The 19,532-nt window shown below is 51.1% G+C and overlaps 6 protein-coding genes across 6 annotated transcripts; 1 reads left to right on the forward strand and 5 right to left on the reverse strand.

The window, feature by feature from the left end:
* Window positions 1-34: 34 nt before the first annotated feature.
* Window positions 35-2,038, reverse strand: BJX67DRAFT_385352 (chaperonin-containing T-complex alpha subunit TCP1; the record flags this gene model as incomplete). The annotated part of the gene is made up of 6 exons (XM_071033838.1): window positions 35-424; window positions 475-1,509; window positions 1,573-1,677; window positions 1,732-1,817; window positions 1,882-1,929; window positions 1,996-2,038. 6 exons carry the CDS (start codon window positions 2,036-2,038, stop codon window positions 35-37), a joined length of 1,707 nt encoding a protein of 568 aa, XP_070881742.1.
* Window positions 2,039-2,311: 273 nt separating this feature from the next.
* On the forward strand, window positions 2,312-4,288 carry BJX67DRAFT_385353 (proline--tRNA ligase; the record flags this gene model as incomplete). The annotated part of the gene is made up of 4 exons (XM_071033839.1): window positions 2,312-2,662; window positions 2,719-2,888; window positions 2,951-4,206; window positions 4,278-4,288. 4 exons carry the CDS (start codon window positions 2,312-2,314, stop codon window positions 4,286-4,288), a joined length of 1,788 nt encoding a protein of 595 aa, XP_070881743.1.
* Window positions 4,289-4,885: 597 nt separating this feature from the next.
* BJX67DRAFT_291418 (uncharacterized protein) lies at window positions 4,886-7,258 on the reverse strand. Its single transcript, XM_071026821.1, has one exon. The coding sequence runs from the start codon at window positions 7,117-7,119 to the stop codon at window positions 5,065-5,067; it is 2,055 nt and encodes a 684-aa protein (XP_070881744.1). The 5' UTR covers window positions 7,120-7,258; the 3' UTR covers window positions 4,886-5,064.
* Window positions 7,259-10,155: 2,897 nt separating this feature from the next.
* On the reverse strand, window positions 10,156-10,688 carry BJX67DRAFT_385355 (uncharacterized protein; the record flags this gene model as incomplete). Its single annotated transcript, XM_071033840.1, has 2 exons — window positions 10,156-10,494; window positions 10,614-10,688. 2 exons carry the CDS (start codon window positions 10,686-10,688, stop codon window positions 10,156-10,158), a joined length of 414 nt encoding a protein of 137 aa, XP_070881745.1.
* A 417-nt stretch (window positions 10,689-11,105) lies between these two features.
* Window positions 11,106-12,130, reverse strand: BJX67DRAFT_385356 (3' exoribonuclease family protein; the record flags this gene model as incomplete). The annotated part of the gene is made up of 2 exons (XM_071033841.1): window positions 11,106-11,935; window positions 11,992-12,130. The coding sequence occupies 2 exons, from the start codon at window positions 12,128-12,130 to the stop codon at window positions 11,106-11,108; spliced, it is 969 nt and encodes a 322-aa protein (XP_070881746.1).
* A 2,673-nt stretch (window positions 12,131-14,803) lies between these two features.
* On the reverse strand, window positions 14,804-18,353 carry BJX67DRAFT_365737 (phosphatidylethanolamine N-methyltransferase). Its single transcript, XM_071030290.1, has 4 exons — window positions 18,119-18,353; window positions 15,455-18,032; window positions 15,311-15,401; window positions 14,804-15,240 (listed from the first exon to the last, which is right to left on the reverse strand). Exons 1-4 carry the CDS (start codon window positions 18,288-18,290, stop codon window positions 15,202-15,204), a joined length of 2,880 nt encoding a protein of 959 aa, XP_070881747.1. The 5' UTR covers window positions 18,291-18,353; the 3' UTR covers window positions 14,804-15,201.
* Window positions 18,354-19,532: the final 1,179 nt, after the last annotated feature.

Consider the following 19,532-nt stretch of genomic DNA (forward strand, 5'->3'; position numbering starts at 1 on the left):
ATGGAGTGCCCAGATCCTAGAACAGCGGGCTGACCTAGTGATCGTGTCCATGCCCGTCATCCCCCTTCTGCTCGGGATCCAGTTTGATCATTGTATCAATGCGCATGATAGCGATGCAAGCCTCAACAGCACTTTTGAGCTGCTTGAGTTTACCCATACTAGGCTCCAGAACACCAGCCTTGATGCAATCATGGACACGACCCTTCGCCAGGTCGAGACCGTAGTTCCGGTATTCCTTTTTCTTGGCGATGGCCTTCTCCTTGTCGTTAGCCTCACCGTCCTGGACGCGCTGGGATACAGCGTGTCGTTTCCGGAGCTGTGCAACAAGTTCGGAGGAGTCTTTCGCAGCATTAACGGCTAGGGTCTTTGGGACGATAAGGAGAGACTGGGCGAATTCGCCAATGGCGAGTTGCTCTCTCGAGCCCTGTGTCTTTGTGAGAAGGGAGACCAGACAAGGAGGCTGATAACACTTACTACTGTGACGGCAAATTCTTCGAGATACATATGGAGGGCTGTCTCGACAGCACCGCCTCCCGGTACGATGCTACCACTCTCCAATGTCCGCTTGACGGCGCATAAGGAATCGTGAACTGAACGCTCCATCTCGTCCAAGCTGAAGTCATTGGGGCCCCGGAGAATGATAGAAGCTGAGGTGTGGACCTTGGTGCCTTTAACAAGAATGCATTCGTCGTCGGATATCCGGTCCTGAACAACCTCATCTGCGTGACCCAGGTAGGATGCCTCATATTTCTCATCGCCGTTTAGGTCAGAAAGTGTGCTCACCAAGGTAGCTCCGGTGGCCTTAGCAATTCGTCTTAAATCGTCCTTCTTGCAACGTCGGACGGCCATGGCACCCGTCTCAACAAAGAGCTTGAGAACCATGTCGTCAATACCCTTGGTCGTGAAGATGACGTTTGCTCCAGACTTAAGGATCTTTTCCACACGCTCAATAACAATTCCGGATTCTCTCTGCCGGATTTTCTCGAGCTGGTCAGGATCATCGACTGTGATTTGAACACCAAGCTTCATCCTCTCTTTCTGCAGATTCATGTCAAGACACGCAATCTTGGCATCTGTTATCCGGGTCTTCATAGCCTGGGAGGCAACGGTGCAATTGAGAGCATAACCGTTGACAAGGACCGACTCAGTTCCACTCTTTCCGTGCGCCTTCAGTAAGTTCACGGCCTTTACTGGATATTTGATCTCGCTCTTCTGATTTGTGGTCTTCACCAACAGCATCGCATCGACAACTAGGTTGGCGAAGAAGTCGGCATCGGAGCCAATTATCTTACTCGACATCGACGTCTTCGCAATGTTGACCAGGCTGTCCTTTCCCAGGTTCTCAACCTTGCTGGAGATATTCTCATTCATATACTTCACGGCTTCCCGAAGTGCTAGCCTGTATCCGTTGATGATAGTTGTAGGGTGAATGCGGTTCTTCATCAATTCGTTCGCTCGGCGGAGGAGCTCTGCTGCAATGAGGACGACAGACGTAGTACCATCTCCGACCTAGATTGGAATCATCAAACATACTCCAACGCAGCCAGACGCGTGAAGGACGATAGAACGTACCTCCCTATCCTGTTGCTGAGCCAGATCCACTAGAATCTTGCCAGCAGGGTGCTCAATATCCAGGAGGCTCAAGATGGTGGCTCCATCATTAGTAACCGTTACGTCCTAGTGGTCATCAGCAAACATTCAAAGGCATCGCGGGGTTTGGGGAAAGCGTACACCTATATCATCCACCATCATCTTGTCCAGGCCTGAGGGGCCAAACGAGCTTTTAACCACATTCGCGATCGCTTGCGTCGCAAGGACTGGGATATTATCAGGATGGGGTTCAATGAAAGGTGGCACGCCGCATATTCCGATTCGACATACCGCACTGCTCTCGAACATCGGCGCCAGTGATTTTCTGCCCTCCTAGGACTGTGCGGCTTGGTTAGTTGGGGCGGGGAAGCATGGTATCGTGCGACAGGGGGTACGAGGACTCACAGAGAGTATCCGCATTCCGCGGGGCCTCGAAAATTCCTGCCATTCCGTAAATAGACAGTAGGGTTGCTGCGTGGGCGAGATTTGAAGCTCCGACAGCTGCGTTTCTGGGATGTCCATCGACGCTTTGCTCCTCGTGTTTGCACTAAAAATTCTGCCGGCGGGCGGTGAATATTTTCTGATTCATCCCACTTTGAGTCAATCCGCGCCCCCTCACCCCTCTGTTTCACGAGACCTCTGCCCTGTGGTGATTGCCTCTTCCCTTTTCAGACTCCCTTCTTCGGTTGACCCCTCAGGTCCCAATACTGTCTTTGCCACAATGGCCGACCAAGTCCCTGCCGACACCGCTGGTACTCCTCAGACTTTGCCAGACCGCACCCAAGCCCCCGCCGGGGGCGATGCTCCTCAGGGGGAGGTCTCAAAGAATGCCGCGAAGAAGGCAGCGAAGCAAGCAAAGCAGGCCGCTGACAAGGCTGAGAAGGCGGCCAAGTCCGGAAAGTCTGAAAAGGGCCAGAAACCCCCTGGCAAGGCATCGAAAGGGAACACTGATAAGGCTTTGATCGGTATTGATGTAACAAAGGAGGATGATTTCCCAAACTGGTACCAGCAGGTGCTTACGAAGGGTGACATGCTCGACTACTATGATGTCTCTGGTTGTTACATCCTAAAAGTAGGCATTGATTTCCTCCGGATATGTCATTGGAGTTCCTTGCTGATAACAGCCAGCCCGCTTCGTACACTATCTGGGAGGAGATCCAACAATGGTTCAACCAGCGGATCAAGAACCTGGGAGTCAAGAATTGCTCGTTCCCCCTATTTGTCTCCGAGGACGTTTTGCAAAGAGAGAAGGACCACATTGAGGGCTTCGCCGCCGAAGTCGCGTGGGTGACTCATGCGTATGCTACGCCCCTTTATCCTTTCGAAACATTTCATTCTAACAGACCATCTCTACCTGTAGTGGTTCTACCCCACTTGAGAAGAAGATTGCTATTCGTCCTACATCTGAAACCGTTATGTACCCATATTACGCGAAATGGATCCGGAGCCACCGAGACCTCCCCCTCAGGCTTAACCAGTGGAACTCAGTCGTTCGATGGGAGTTTAAACATCCCCAGCCGTTCCTTCGAACCCGCGAATTCCTTTGGCAAGAGGGACACACAGCACATCTGACGCAGGAGGGTGCTCACGAGGAGGTTATGCAGATTCTCGACTACTATGCGCAAATCTATGAAGAGCTCTTAGCTGTTCCAGTCGTAAAGGGCAGGAAGACGGAGAAGGAGAAGTTTGCTGGTGGTCTTTACACCACCACCGTGGAAGGGTATATCCCAGCTACTGGTCGTGGTATTCAAGGTGGTACATCTCACGGTCTAGGCCAGAACTTCAGTAAGATGTTCGGGATTACCGTCGAGGATCCCTCTGCGAAGCCCGATGAGAAAAAGCCACACCTTCACGTTTGGCAGAATTCGTGGGGTCTGTCTACCCGTACCCTAGGTGTCATGGTCATGATCCATAGTGATAACAATGGTTTGGTTCTCCCTCCCCGTGTTGCTGAGACGCAGGTCGTTGTTGTCCCGGTCGGTATCACGGCCAAGCTCACAAGTGAAGACCGCGAGAAGCTCTACGCGGAGGTCGACCAAATCGTCGAGACCCTAACCGCTGCTGGTGTTCGTGCCGTCAGCGACAAACGCGAGGGCTACTCCCCTGGCTGGAAGTTTAACGAGTGGGAACTCCGTGGCGTTCCTCTGCGCCTTGAGTTTGGCCCTGGCGAGTCCGCGGGCAACTTTGTCACCACAGCCCGTCGTGATATCTTAGGACGGGACGGCAAATCCACCCTCCCCATCTCCGAACTATCGACTACGGTCCCTGCCCTCCTAGAAACGATTCAAGCGGACATGTACAAGCGCGCGGACGACCAGTATCGTTCACACAGGAAACTCATCACCAACTGGGATGACTTCACTCCGGCCCTGAACGACAAGAATATCTGTATCATCCCCCACTGCCTGACAGAAGAGTGTGAGGACCAGATTAAGGAGATGAGCGCGCGCAAAGCTGAAGAAGATTCCGGCGTGGCTCAGGACTCCCGCGCTCCTAGCATGGGGGCCAAGTCCCTCTGCATCCCCTTTGACCAGCCCGAGGGCCTCGTCCCTGGCGAGACAAAGTGCACCAACCCTAAGTGTACCCGACTCGCCGAGAAATGGTGCATGTTCGGGCGTAAGTCTCTCTTCACCTTTCTACTCAATCTATACAAAGCTTCGACTGCTAACGAACTATTCTCTTTACAGGTTCCTACTAAGCATGTCACCAGACGTTCCGGGGCTATCTCAACACCCCAGTACATAACACCTTTTCCACCCGCATTAATAATGTGGTTCCATGAATGACGGTTACGACTCTAACGTCCAACATCGCCTTTCGAAGCGTAGAGTTTGGTATATTATGGTTGCTTGGCGTAACGTATGTAGGAAGGTACTAGTACCAAGCGAGCAGGTCGGAGCCAGGACCTCGGGATGGGGTCGTGGGGCGCCGTTTGATGAGCATTGGGAGTGGGATTGCCTTGCGTTGTAGTTCGATACCGTTTTTCGATTTACGGATTTCCAGAGGAGTTAGTTCAAGCAAGGAAATTCCAGCCCGTTATCTTATGCCAGACGGATTTGAATTTTCCTTCACGGGACAAAGTAAAGAGAAGACCAGGGTGACGCAGAATCCGTAGTTAGCCCACCAAGGTGGCTCAAAGAATCCTATTCTGTAGTAGGGTCATATGCCACCATGCTTTTGCAATATACAAAGTAGAAAGGCCAAGGAATGCAGGGTAGACCATGGGAATTTAGCTACACAATCCAAGAAAATGCGACAAGCCAGTATGATGCCAAATCGTGCTGAAAGGAAAAGAAAGTGCACAATGCTAATGAGTTAAGGACCAATAAGGAGTGAGCCGGTTATTTTTGGCCAAGTAAAACACATAGTCAACAGTCAATGTTAGACCCATAATGTGATTTTAGATTCAAGGGGAAAGAGGGAAAGATGGCGAGTGAGAGGGAGAGCGCTCTCGCATGATACAAGTGCGATGAATCAGTAAGACTCCACAGACCGACCGTTCGGGCTGTGATGTCCGCCCCTCGCGAATGAATTGCGCAAAGTATAACTGCGACTCGACTTCCTATGCCAATTCATCAGCCTATAAGCGTTCCGGGGCGTCGTATTCTCCGCGATATACGTCACGTTGTTCTCATCAACACCGTGGATCTGAACGCGTGGAAGTCCACTAACGCTCGGGAGATGGATGATATCCGAGTCGCTATCATCGGTAGATAAAATGGTCGAGCTATCTTCAGTTGAGGGTGAAGTATGTGCCCGCATTTGGAGAACTGAGGGGGCTGCTGTGGGGTGCGCCCGACTTCCATTATTCAGGGATGTATTTCTGGTTCCTTGAGAAAGAGAAGGTTTTTCAGAGTGCAGGAGGAGGTCCATGTATGTGACAGGGCCCCTAAGGGGACTAGGCTGTTGATCCATCGTCTCAAAGAAGCCAGGTGAAGGAGGCGGAGCGTCGGTGTGCCGCCGTCGGCTAGGCGTATCACGCAAGACATTAGAGGGAACGGTTGTGGAGATACTTTTGCGCGCCTCTGAGCCACGTCTATGCTTTTTAAAGGAGCTCTTGCGAATAAGCTTGGAGAGCTGCCCGTCTTTCAAAGAGATTGAGCCGGAGGGTTTGGGTGGGCTAGGAGTCTTGCTAAATGACCCTTGGGAAGGTGAAGGTGTGAATGGGGGCCCGGGTTCAGGAACAGGAACTCGTTGAAAGGCTTCGTGAGAGTTGATTTCGCGGATGATCGCATCTTGGAGAGTTTCGAAAGTTGGGTGAGGTGTGATTGCCTGACTAGAGGTGTATGCTTTGCGGAACATGTCCATGATCTCGGCGACTTTCTGATTCGAGCTTGGAAGCGGCGAGGGTGTTGGGGTTGCGACGGGTAGAGGACTGTTCATGACCTCTGCGATGCTAGGGTTCTGTCTCATGTCATGGTTGCTGGGAGTTGGGGGTTGGATAGCACGATGTACGATCTTCTTCGGCCTTCCCCGAGCTGCCAGTTCGGTGTTTATAGAGAGATCTCGGACGTTCTTCTTGGAACCCAACCGTGGGGATATCGGGAGCGCCTGATCTCTCGGCGTTCTCGGTGGACGCGAGCTGGGGGTCGACGCTGCTGGTGAATCTTGCTGGCTCTCCCTGTCATTCGGACTACGCTTGACGGATGTCTCAATCGGTAGCGTTGGGCTGTCCGGGAGTGGGGTGTTACTCCAGGCGTCTCCTTGTTTATGCGCAGGTGGAATACCGAGGTTCCTGTCTGTGCGCGAAGCCCTTCCTTGTGGTGCAGAAGTCCGCTCCGATAGAACAGTCGGAGCCGATCTCTGCGATCGTAATAAGCCCCCGGTAGATGGCCTTGATTCGATTTTGTCAGCGGTTATCTGGTCTCGGAACGATTTTGGCACAGAATATAGAGCTTCCTGAGAGATCGAGTTCACAAGGAGCTGGGACTCCGTGCTCGAATGGGTTTGAGTTTGCGCAACGTCGCCGCGCCGCTGATAATCCAGTTTGTACGACTGATTGCTTTTAAGTCGGAATAGACCAGTACCGCGGGATAGAGAACGGCTTCTCCTCCTGTTTTGAGCAATGTTCCGATCCGCTACATCCTCCTGGTATAAAGCTGAGATAATACGGGCATAGGGATTTCGATTCCGTCCACCTCGAGGTCGTAAAAAAGGTGCCATATTGCGTTCCGCAACATCTTCATTATATGGAGTTATCGGAGAGACCATGCCTGCTTCCACCTGGTAGCGATGAGAGGAGAATAGAGCTTCGAGGAGGTCGATATGTCGCGGGTTTTTAGTCGTGCGACGGCTGGATGCACGAGAGGGTGGTATGTGTGAGGCGGGGGATGTAGGTCGTGCTTTGAGCCGATCATGCATCACCTCAAACTGCCTTTCGATGTTCTGAAAGTGCTCAGTCTCGCTGAGTGCTGGGGAGTTTCTGGGGTGGGTGTGTCCTGGCGGGCTCTGCCTTGGGAATTCTTGATCCCCCGAAGCCGGGGGAGACGAAGCTTTCTCCGCATGGAAGAGGCGTCGCAGAGCTACCATGCTTGGTCAATGTGAATAATGATCTATAAGGGATGGGTTTGTTGCTTCGTGCGCTCCGACGGCCCGCTCGAACCAGCGTCGGAAGAGCTGCTTTTTAGAAGGCAGCAATTGAAACGAAGGTAGGGTTAATTCGTAATGAGCAGAATAAGCTTATGAACAAGACAAAAAAGAGGTAAAGAATGGCATCTCGTTCCTCAAGGGATGAGGAGAGCTGGGGGGGATCACAGTTGTAGTTTTCTCCGTCCAGTGAAGGGGAGAAGAGTTCAAAAGCTGCTGCCATGCAAGAAGAGACGGAACCAAGAAACAAAAAAAGTAACAACCAAAAAAAAAAAAGAAAAGAAAAGAAAAGGAATCAAGAGGCACAGGGACACTGGAACGGTTTGCGAACCAGAAGGCTTTGGAGTTTGCAGATCACACGAATTAATTCTCGATCAGGGGGGCTCAAGGAACGAAGAAGCGGTCCGGGTCTCCATCGGAAATCCTTGATCTTGGGGCCGGACGACAACCTGAATACGGGATTATGGGCTGGATTCAGAGCAAGAAGCCAATCGAGATGGTCCCGAATTGATGATGGGCCTCGAGACGTCAAGCATCCCTCTCCCTCACACACGAGGCTTCGCACCTGTGCACCTGGCGGATCTGAAGCGCAAGAGAACGTGCAGACAACGTTTTCATGAAGGCCGGCAAGTTTCGATCTGAAAGGCACTGGAATTTGGATCTTCAGCCGGCCTGCCTGATAGGAAGCGACCCTCAACGCCCAAAGGCTTCGAGCAGCCCGTGGGGAGACGTCCGGAGTTCTAAGATCAAGCAGACGAACCCTGTGGGAAAGATTCAAGAAAGCCGAAGGCCATTATGAAAAGAAAAGCAAATCCCAAGCTGCGCAAGAAGCAAACAAAGAAAGAGCCGTGGTCGGAACAGCCCAATTTCCAGGGACACAAGAAGGCTCAGGAAGGGGCGGATCGTCACCAACAATCGACTGCCTCTCAACCGCCGAGCACCTGCACAGCCCTCCAACTGCCGGTTTCAGTCCATTCCTCACCGCAGCAGGCTAGGACAGGATTGTGATTCTCGAAGAGAGTGTTGACTCTTCATCACATGTCCCAAACCAAGGGAAAGAAGTCATAACACGCTGCTCGAGCTTGACGCCAGAAAAACGCACTAATTGAATCCTAACTTTAAGCTAGATCGGCCATCACAAAGCTGAAACGCCGATTCGAGATAGCTCGAATCTTGATCAGGATTGTGACTCCGGAAGACGACCAAAAAGGCTCCAAAGCTCACGAGCTGAAATATCGACAATCTCACACTCCGAGAATTCTTCGAGTCGTTCGGCTCACTCTGAGAGATGGAGTCTGGATTCGCGAGGCGAAAACGAATCGTGAACTTGAGAACTGCGCCACATTAAATTGGCGTGCAACCCCTGACGCTATTATTGGCGGAACTAAGGACAAACAGTCAATAGTCCCTCGGAGGATAAACCGTTACACTAGTTGATGCACCTTTGACAGCTGGAACAACAACACCGACCAAAGTTCAGGTTGACGAGCACCCTGCGTCAAAGAGATTCAAGGGCCAAGGCAATTGCAAGAGTCGAGTGTTGTCTTGACGTGCATCAATATCCGACCCCGATCAGAAACGATCGAGATGATCTTGAAATCGAGCCAACCGGTCGCCCACTAGTCCAGATTCTCTCGACGCGAGCCCCTTTCTTGTTCCCAATCATTGAGGCTCACAAGCGATCTCCCATCCTTTCAGAGGACAGCGTTGAATGAACCTCACGAAGTCGCAGCGTGCCCTGGAGCCCTTTCACCCCTCCTGGTCCCCAACGACACTTCAAAGCCCCAGGACGAAAAGTAGGTCCGATTCAGCCCAAGCCCCAAACCAACATGTCAATCACACCGTCACTTCGCACAGCCAGTCCCCCTCTCTATCACCAAAATTGGTCACCAATGCGAAGAAAACCAACGTCGCAATTCTTTGTTGTTGTTGGTTGCGGGGAAAGAAACCCCAACCCCGCGAGAGGTTAGACGGTGTGACAGCTCTGCTCCCCTGGCAGATATCACAAGTCGGGTCACGCAAGATTCTTGCTCCACATGTCTTTGCAGCTTGAGTCTTTTCACGCTGTGACTGTCGGTCAGGGACGCGGATTGGGCAACGGGCTGCGGTTGGTGGGAACTGGTGGAGCTCCAGTGAGCCTGGAATTGTCAGGAGTTTCAAGTCGAACGCTGAAGAACAGCAGGGATGAGTGGTGACCCACGCTGGCCCCCCGCAGATGAATATACTGTGTACTCACGCGAAGGAAGACTGTCATCGACAATCTTGTTTTGAAAATTTCAAGACCGGGGACTTTCTTCAGATTCCGTTCACAAAGCCGCGGTTGGATGCTCAAAACCCTAAGATATACATCCTCGTAACTTCCAAGCGGCTCATGAAGGCCAGCGAAACTCGACAAATTTCGTATCAATCTTATGGAGCGCCAAAGTTAAGTATGCTAAGAATCGTCATATTTTCAAAAAATTTTTCTCCCCATAGCGACCGGTCAAAACGTCGAGGACGGGGAAATGAAGGCGGAGTGCGGAGAACTGGGGCCTTTTGTGGAAAGACAAGATGAAGTTCAGGATACTGGTGATGCTTTGGAATTGCTCTGCTGCCTGGCTCCGGTAGGTTGTCTCCTTGTTCAAGGCTGGCTGATGGTTGGGACCTTGGCATAGCAATAATGATGGGGGAGGGAAGAGAAAATTATTTCGGGATTCGTGGCGAATTCCACCCTGCAAGAACCAGCCAGAGAAATCGATGGGGATTACCACTAGTATCTACTTTCTTTCATCTTCAGCCATTGGCAAAATCTCTCCAAGCCGCGCGCCAGGCCAAATGTCCACTGAATCCGCTTGCAAGCGTACCCAACCCCAATTGAGACCAACTTCATGAATCGCAGACGCAAGTGACGTCTAGATACCACCACCTTGCCCTCTTCACAATCGCTGTGCACCGTTGCCCGCCAAATGGTCTTTGAATCAGAGTTAGAACACCTCCCCATCAGGCCACAGCATCGCTGGTGTCCTCCTCCTTCACCATATCGCCATCCTCCTCTCCTTCCTCAGTAGATTCTTTCGCCTTGCCCTTCTTTGCAGCGGGGCTCTTCGCCTTCGCCTTGGTCACCCTTCTCTTCTTCTGAGGAGACAGAGAGGCAGGAGCAGCCGCAGAGGCATCCTCGTCCTCGGTGGAGTCTCCCTCATCAGCACCACCCTCAGCAGGCTTGAGATTCACCTTGCCATCGACCATCCCGCTCTCGATGGTCTTCTTGAGGCGAGACCAGCGCATACGGGCGGCTGGAACCTTGAGGCCAGTAGCTTCACCAACAGCGGCAAAGTCAATCTGTGAAGCAGATCATTAACGTCTCAGCGTCTCTGGTTGACGGGGCTTTTGGTTTGCTTTGATAGTGAGAGCGTCGGGGGAGGGGTTAAGTTCCTGAGAGAGGGGAGGAGAGTGCTCACTTTCTTGTAGTCTGAGTTTATCAGACAGAGGTAGAGAAACATGAGGCTGGGGTCGGGGAGAGAGTTGGCAGGCATGGTTGTGGTTTTGGATTTTGAGTATGGTGAGATTATTTGGAGATAGAGGGTTTGTTGATGACGATGGTAATGTATGTTTGCAGACGTACGAGGGATATGGGAGACAAGGGGATGATTCGTATCGAGAGCAGGGAGAGATGAGAGATGGTATGTTGGAGTTGGATCAAGAGTGAGTAGGGGATAGGAAAACAAAGAGAGGAAGGCCTGTTATTCTAAGCGCAGAATAACACTGGATGTCCAAGGGGGGCTCGGCAAAGGCTTGGTGATATGGCGACATGGTTACTATGTGTTTCCGTGGGTTGAGTCTTCGTAGATACAGGAATCCCTACTTCTTTCACCTGACGCTGTATGATCTTTGCATGAACTGTATGTTGGCTTTTGAGTGCAGTGTGAATAGCATCACATTGTATATTGGTTTTATGTAAAATCCCCACTAGGCAAACCAGCAAACCGCTGTGCTGATTCGCGGACGGCTTCTGCCAGGACCGAGTGCGCTCCTCGTGCTGCATCCACGGCGCCGTCGATCAAGGCCTCATGACCCAGACCCCTATTGTCGGTCCCAACAGAAGACTTAGAGTTGTCTCCTTTGAGCCAGAGTTCAGTAATTTCGTCCCGCGCAGGCATATAAGCAACGACGCATGCCGACAGGATAGACCGGTGATCCGCCGGATCTGTATCAAGCATCAACTGAGAAGTTGTTTCTCTGCCAGCAGTTTCGTCTGCAACCACGGCAGCCACACCTCCTGCAACGAGATCAAGACAATCAATCCGCGCATCAGAAATCGCCGCAGATGCAGCTGTGATGCATCCGGCCAGGACGTTCATCATCCCCCAAGCCGCATCATGAGAATCGGGGGCATCACCCCACCAGCGGTCGTCTTCCGCTTCAAGGATTGTGATAGTGATGTCCAAGCCGCTTTTTGGCCATCTCTCTGCGACAATCGCACCCCTAAGCGCGGTCTCTAAGTGTACTCCTAGGTCACGCTCGCTGGCGTCGCGGACATGTCCCTTGCGCCTCCGACCGGCAAAGGGCGCATATTTAACGTGCGTGGTGAGAACGAGGTTCGGGGAAAAGGTCGCAGACCGCGGTAGAGGTTTCGGGCCGTGGACTGTGCATGCCAGCTTTAAGGACGAAGAAGGTGGAATGACGGATTTAGGTTTTGACCGCGCGGCGGAAAGAGAAGTGGAGGGTTCAAATTCGAGGTAGGAGGATCCAGAAGCTGAGGGGATGAGGCCGGTTTTGAGAACTACGTGAGAATTAGGACTAAGGCCTGACATATGTGAGAAGGTGTTGAAGTCTTACAGATTTTCCGCAGCTCATTTGGCTGCCTTTGGCGCTGCGGTCTCTCCGCTACAATGTCAGAGGTGGACTCGAGGGAGGACGCGAAGATGGGAGGCCGTGTTCCGCCGGGCGGCCCATTGATTCTCCGTCTGTCAGTCATTACACATATCTTGGATTTTCAAGCAGCGCTGACCGATCGGAAAGACAAGATAAAATCGAGTAAAGCAACGGAGATCTGGGGCAGCTCTCATTGCGTGCAAGGAATCTACTTTTTCGAAGGTGTTTGCACTGTTTGCTCTGCGGGCTCCACGGCAGCCATTTATTTTTTCTTCCTCATTTGCTCTCTTCTTCTTCCCTTCCACACACACCGTGACGCAGTTTCGACAGTGTGATCTTCAAATGATGGAAGGCGCCCGTGACTACTCTGCTACTTCGAATGGTAGCTTTGCTGACCTGAGTTGATGCTAACTGTATTTCGTGAGTATCTCCCCTGTCTATTATTCTCCTACCATTCATTCTATGAGGAAATCGATCCAAAATCGTAGTTCTGGTGACAAACAAATGGGCCATTGAACAACATGCACTACCATCTGAAAATTATTTCCAGTTCTATACAGTCAGCACATGATGTGTTCTTCGCTATCTTACTGACAGAATAATAGGTAGTCTAGGTCTCTTTAAGATTGCCTGTGACCCTCGTGTCTTACATCGGTAAGATTCTTCCATCTCCCTGTTCCAATATTATCTCTTACCCTTTGTGATGAGACAAATTTTTTTCAGTTCTGCTTCTGCAAGCACCTTGAAGAAAAACAAATACCTTACCAAACTCCCTGATCAAAACCACTAGCACTTAAACTGTCACTTACTCGATTTCTAATGTTCATCAAGTGCTGATAACTACAAAAGCAGGGCCTAAGATTGCCATCTGATATACACCTTACGGAGTAAAGGTATGGACTCAGCCATTTTTACGGCCGTCGCTCCTGCAACACCTCTATGATGACAACTAGTCAATCCATTCAATGATTCTCTTTGAGAAACCTCCTTTCGAGCTTGCATTTGCCGGTGAGACGCTGCATGAGGATACAGCGATCCACTTATCCTGCTCCCTAATACCGGACCTTTTTTCCAACTGCTTCTTTGGAAGCAGGGTGCAAACTGGGAGGAGGGTTGTGGAGTGTTGGAGGGTGAGATCATATCGTTGTACTCCACGTATTGCTCGAGCTGGCCGCATTTGCTCGCTTGACTTGTGTCAGCTCTTTCCCGGGACACGTTGTCCGTCTTGGATGGCAAGTTCTTGGTTCGAGCCTGGCAGAGGATGGGATGAATTCATCGGCTCGCCTGATCAACCTGCAGCAAGTACGCTGGCATTCTGAAATCTGTTCGCACAAGCCTCGTTTCTGAATGGCGAGCTAACAGATCCTTCAGATGTAGTTTCACATTTTCACTGGCGTTGAAATGACGGGAGGTGTTGGTGAGTTTCTGACCGGGTTCTCGGATGCTAGATAATCCGTTTACTCTATTGGTAAGTCTACCGTCGCTCGATATCTTCGACCCATCACTTTTCTCTTCCCTACTCTCTCGGCCGTATGATCAGATGATGAAACATTTCGGATGTAAACTCACAGACCTGTTCTGAATTGCGCAAACAATTGTGTGGATATTTCCGTTGCCTTCCTTCTGAATGGATCATAAACCCCATATTACACTACTCTACTGCATGACAGAGGCGACACTGCTGACTCGCTCGATAGGTTATGAAAGCCGTGTTTTAGTTCTTATATAAACCTAATTCAAGCTCTGAAACGGACGTTCATTCCGCGTGGTCTCGTTTCCGTAATCTTGTATATCGTCCGCTCCAGGGGTCATCCCTCTTCTTGTTTTCCTGTCCTAATTTCCCCTCCGTCCTCAGTCGAAGCCGGCTTCGAGTTTTTGAAGCTCCAATTCAACGTCGACCGACAAGCAGAGATAACTAAATAGTTGTTCGTTTCCATGACTCCTAGGAACCACAAGCCATGTTCGCCTTCTTTGACTCGCGTAGACGAACAGGTGAACTCAAGGCCTTGTTAAAAGAAGGGTTCGGCGCGGACCACAAAGCCGACATTCGAGCGGCTATTCACTCCCATGCTGACACCTTGACGCCGACGTCGGAAATCCACCGTGCTATCTTCCACCACGGCGATTAGTCACTAGGCTGGATCAGTTTTGGATCTTAGAGCCTGTTTCTCCATCGAGGTATGCAGTTGTTAGCTTGTATAATGAAGGGTCGTCCCTAATCCGATGAGGGAATTTGAACTCGAAAACCTGCCTGATCCGCCAGGAGAGAGCTTTTGACCGTCCACGATAAAGACTCGAGACTCGGCTATCAAAATATGGCCTTGCTCTTCTTAGAGGTCGGCTTCGTCCGGCGGGGGGGTTTCAGAAGCCATGAAGACTCAGTATGCAAGCAGTACATGGACTGGCTCTCCCAATTGTGCAGCCTCCGCCGTCTAGTGTGGTGTTAAAGTCCCTGAATCTTTCAGCCGAAAAGCCCTGTGTTCCAGGACGGCAGGGAACCTTTTACAGAATGACCTTTGGCGCCGGCCCCCCTGGTATCATGTGGAATGTAGGGTGGCCCTGCTACTGAGTGCTCGTAGGACTACTACTAATTGCCATCGCCACTTTCAAAAGTCTCCAGCTGCTTGCTTTGCTTTCGATTTTTAGCCGTACGCAAGGGTGGATCAGAGATGTCACTTGGATTGGGCCTACCCTATTCATCTCTCCAAGCGGGAGAATGTAATGGAAGATGGGCGTTACGGGTGCCCATGGGCAACTGGGGGTAGTACGATGGCAATTAAAAGCTGAAGTTTGGGATCTTAAATTGTGTATCTTGATACAAGCCTTGGGCTGTATGTCTACTACAAGCTAGCCACTCAACTGCACTCCAAGGTACGCATTGGAATGAGGGCTGGCAAGGACCATTCGGCTAATTTGCTCTTTTTGTTTTTCTTTTCCCTTTACATTCGCCCTCTATCTTGAGATAGAATTAAGCAAATAGGCAAAAAGAATGAAACAACCACCCAATCCCACGTCTAAAAAATACCCGTCTGTGGCTGCCGTTTCGTTCGTCCAACCTCGAGGGATAAGGAAACAGACGAGGCGGGAAGCTAAGTCGTAAGTCGTCTCATCAGGGCATTATTCTTTTCTCTCGGTCGGCGTGGTAGCGCCGTTTCGTGAAATACTATAAGGGGCCTAGGGATTGTGGGCAGTGGACGTTAACGATGCGGAGCGCTAGGTTGCTTAGTCGGATTTGAGAGGGACAACAAAAGAAATCCGCGGATATCATGAAGATGGGGCTTACCAGGACTCTCTTTGCATTGCAGATCCGCCAGGCAAGGTTGCGGACGTTTCCATCTGAGCGGACAACCTCTGGGGCGAACTCAACGCCGAACCTATATGGGTCAATTAGCACCATTCTATACTCACAACGGAGTGCAGGATGTACATTTGGTGAACAGCAAAGACAACTCTCTTCGCAAATTTACCGTCCCGATCAACGAAGCTTCCGTACTGCTCTTCCACGGTTTCGGGTGCAATATCTGGGTCTACGTCGAAACAGTTCTGCACAACGGGAAGCAGGCTCGTTTCAACGGCCGTTTGGGACATATCGAAATGGTCCTCCTCTTCGAAACGAGGGATTCGAATCTCGAACGGTCTCGAGATGGCCATAACATTGTGCTTGCCATTGTGGTGGTAGCGGAACTCAAAGACGCCTTGGCTCCAGAAGAGCTTGTCTCCCGAGAATGAGACTTCGCCAGTTGCGATATCGTGCTTGTCTCCACCGTCACTTTGGGGGGTTGTGATGACGACGTCACTGGTGATAATGCCCTTTTCGCAGGTGAGGTTGTCATAATACCCTTCATTGACAGCGACCCATCGTCCTTGTGAAGATACGCGGGAGATCTCTCGGGACGTGTTGTCAGTGACCTTGTACAGGCCGATCCAGTCCTTCTTGCTGTGGTTGAGAGGCGCCGTCCATTTGACCTTTACTGGGGCACCGTATGGGAAGACTAGATTCTCCAAGTCACCTCGCCGATCAAGAGGGGTGCGAGCAGCATCCCCTTCTTTGCTAAGATCGCCTTCGTCGAGCGGTAATGAGCCGCTTGCGTTGACAGACAGAGAGTAGTCTCGGAGGTCGTAACCAGCCAGGTCAGCATCAATGCGTGAGATGGTGACACGAGCAGGATAATTTTGGAAAAGCGCGGTTGTATCCCGAACGAAAGTGTTCACGCCAGCGGCGAGTTTCGGTCGTGCGGCGTCAATGATTTCTTCGATGAACTCATATGACTCGTCGAAAATCTTGTCCACACTGCCGTGCAATTGTTTCAAGGACGGTGGGAGAGACCGCTTCAAGCTCTTCACAAGGCCTGCATCCTGACGTAGGCTGCGCCCATACAGCTTCTGCATATGAGGCCGTTCCACGAATTGAATAAATCCCAGGCTTAGTATATGGCTCAGGAAGGCAAGGAACGCAACCGTGCCACTCGCTGTGATGAGAACCGCACCCCAGACACCAGCTAGACCTAGGACACGCTCTGGGTTGTTGAGGAAGCGATAGATTCCATTGTAGGTCAACTTTGGGGATTCATCAAAGAAAAAGTCCCCATAGAACCAACCAAATTCGCCCAGCGATTCGTAAATACTCATTGACGTCCACAACTGCAGGCTGATAAGACTTGCTCCTAGTATATGGCGGAGAATTGCGAGACCATACCCCCAGTCAGAGGGCAGTGTGTACATCTTCCACACGGCTGCGATAAAGCTCGTGTAACACATGATCATGCTCAGGTGGTACGTTCCTTTCCACTGGTTCCATGCCTCGTGGGGCGTTTCGCCGTACTTGACAAAGTGCCGCGTCCAAGCTTTACAATTCGATTGTCGATCGAGAAGATACCCAATGCCCAAGGAATACCAGAGCCTCCATATAGCGGCATTGGCCACGAACAGAAACTGGTACCAGGGTGTTGACGGTGTCAAAACAGTCAACGAGAACATGAGGAACTGGGCCAGCATAGAAGAAGTGTCCGTGATTCTATACAAGTCTAAGTTGTTGAGCCCAAGGAGGTTGTGTGCCGATGGCGGTGGACTGCTGAACGTTGGTGCGTGGGGCATATTTTCATCAAGCGGGTGCGGCGCATTTGGAGAATCAGGGCGTTGGGATGCGGTAGACACCGAGTCTTGATCGTTGATACGTTTCCGCGGTGGGGGTGGATTGTACGTTTTGTCAATATGAGGGTTCTCAACGAGCACGAGAAAAGCGAATTGGGCTGCATGGGCGATGATAGAGATGAACAGCACTTTATAGCTTGCTGCCATGAGTGAAATACCGTAGTAGCCGGCATAACCCACCGAATACATGGGGTGAGGTGCCATCTCAAAGACCCCGTCAAAAGTCAGGTCTTGATCGATGAGATAGAAGAAATCGCCCCAGTACCAAGCATAATCCTTGACCACCCGGTGAGCGTCTAGCTTGACCCAGAGATTGAACAGGAATAGCGCGATGCCGGAAGCCCATCGCAGGATAGTCATCAGCACGCTTTCGCTAGCAGGATGGTGGCTACAGGCTATCGCGAAGAGACAGTAAGAGGTAAAGTCGCACATCAAGATCAGGTCCACAAGGCGTCTAAAGACTAGCCATGTGTTATACTCAATTGGGGCCTCCTCAAAGGAATAGTCGTTGGGGATCTTGGTTTCCAGTTCACGTTTGATCAAGCTGTATAGCCGTGGGTAGGGATTCTTGCCAGTGGACGGGTTCACAAAGATATTTGACTTCTCAGCCCAACGAACCAGGGTCTTGTTATGAGATTGGTTGTGAAGCAGCCACCCAATACCGGCGTTATAACCTGTCCGCCAGAAGAGGTAAATGACGGCAAAGACGGGGACTCTAGCCCCTGCAGGAAGCTTCCACAGAAGGAGTATATGGGCAACCAATATGGTCAAAACAAGTAGGTCAGAGAGGTTCTTTGGCTCGGAGGGCGACAGGAGCTGGGAGACCATGTCATGAGTTTGAGGTACGGTGAATACTGTGAGACGACAATTGATTAGTCCGAAGCACAACATAATATATATTGGCACAATTTGAGAGCAGAGCATTGGCGGAGCAACCTACCTGTACCATCTGGCGTTCGCCCAAAGGTCTTGCCCACCTTGTCCTTGCCATTGTCCTCCGGTGTCGCGGTGGAATTCTCGGAATTGACGTTTAGGTCAGAATGAGAAGCCACATTTCTTCCTCTGAGCCCATTACTTAGGTGATGGCTGCCTGTTGAGAGGCCGCAATCCATAATTGCGAGAGCGTTGAGAAGAGAGTTGTTGAGGAACAGAGGACGGCATGCGAAGGTCGATGGTGGGCTCATTTTGAAGAGCAGGCCAGGGTCTTCTGATCTGATTGGCCTGGGCTCATGTGGAGAGCCAGCTTCCCACCATTGGAAGAATCCATCACGTCACAGGAACCCTGGAATGTCAAGACATCGAAGAGGCAGTGCAACTCTTTGGACATTCCTCTGTCAAGCCCCTCTTCAAGCTGTCGCTGTGGAACTGGCGAAGAGTGCCTCCGAGAGATCGACCCCCCCTCACTTCCCAGTCCAATCGTGGACGATTGATGGCTGCAATGGGAGGGGAAAGACGGTCGGAGACAGGATTGCTGCTTCTGAGCACTGACCCACTCACTTTTCTAATGAAAGCTTTCCTCAGGGTGGAAGATGAACATGGGAGTGCGGCATAATTTACTTTTGAGATGCAGAAACAAGGCCCTGATGCATGGTGCTTGCGCCGCGAGCGGTAACCGCGGGTTGAATCGGAGTCCAAGCTTTGAGGGGCAGCGCGACAACATTTCTCTTACTTGAATTTATTATCCTTGAATTACATGCATAAGGGACTGCGTTGATATTCGTCACATACCCCAGTCCTCGCCGGCCCGTCGACCATTCACAACTGCAGACGCATCCTTGTTTCCGGGGAAGTTGGATGCCTCCCAGGCTTTCCAACGAGGCTCCCAGTGTCATCAAGTTTGCGACCCGTCCTCTCCTGAGTGCAGGTTGTCGACGATCCTGCCTAAACGGCCGACACGATTTCTCTCACGGCAACAGGGAATATGATATCATCACCTTGGGGAAACGCATCGCTGAGTCTCTCCACTGGCGATTCGTGATACTTTTCATATTTGCGCATTGACTTCCTCCTCTGCCGTCGTCTCCTGGTCTTTGTCTCTCATGGTTGGAATCATAAACTTACTTCCATACACACGTGTCGTGAGTCTTCGAGGGCTCTACTTTTTCCCTTGCAAGTGGCCCTTCTCCTTGCGCACGATACGTCCTAATATTCGAACTCTCATAGAAATCCCGATTGTCCATGCGTTCTTCATACTTGCTTTTCAATGTGGGAGTTGTTCTCAGCCACTTAGCGTCCGTACTGGAGATCCTTGTTTCTCAAGTGTACCAAGGGCATTCACACCATGCTATACTAACACCACATCAAGTGTTAAATCATTCTAGGAGGATACTCGTGCATGGACCCTTAATCTTTTA

The sequence above is a fragment of the Aspergillus lucknowensis genome (genome assembly GCF_044049455.1).
Source record: "Aspergillus lucknowensis strain CBS 449.75 chromosome Unknown BJX67scaffold_62, whole genome shotgun sequence".
In the NCBI taxonomy this organism is placed as follows: domain Eukaryota; kingdom Fungi; phylum Ascomycota; class Eurotiomycetes; order Eurotiales; family Aspergillaceae; genus Aspergillus; species Aspergillus lucknowensis.

Excerpts from the sequence above, each read along its gene's own strand:
- BJX67DRAFT_291418 (XM_071026821.1), bottom strand. The coding sequence starts at position 7,119 with ATGGTAGCTCTGCGACGCCTCTTCCATGCGGAGAAAGCTTCGTCTCCC.
- BJX67DRAFT_365737 (XM_071030290.1), bottom strand. The coding sequence starts at position 18,290 with ATGGATTGCGGCCTCTCAACAGGCAGCCATCACCTAAGTAATGGGCTC. Across the intron at positions 15,402-15,454 it reads GTCTTTGCTGTTCACCAAAT|GTTCGGCGTTGAGTTCGCCC; the intron begins GTACATCCTGCA and ends TGACCCATATAG. Across the intron at positions 15,241-15,310 it reads GCAATGCAAAGAGAGTCCTG|CGCTCCGCATCGTTAACGTC; the intron begins GTAAGCCCCATC and ends TAAGCAACCTAG.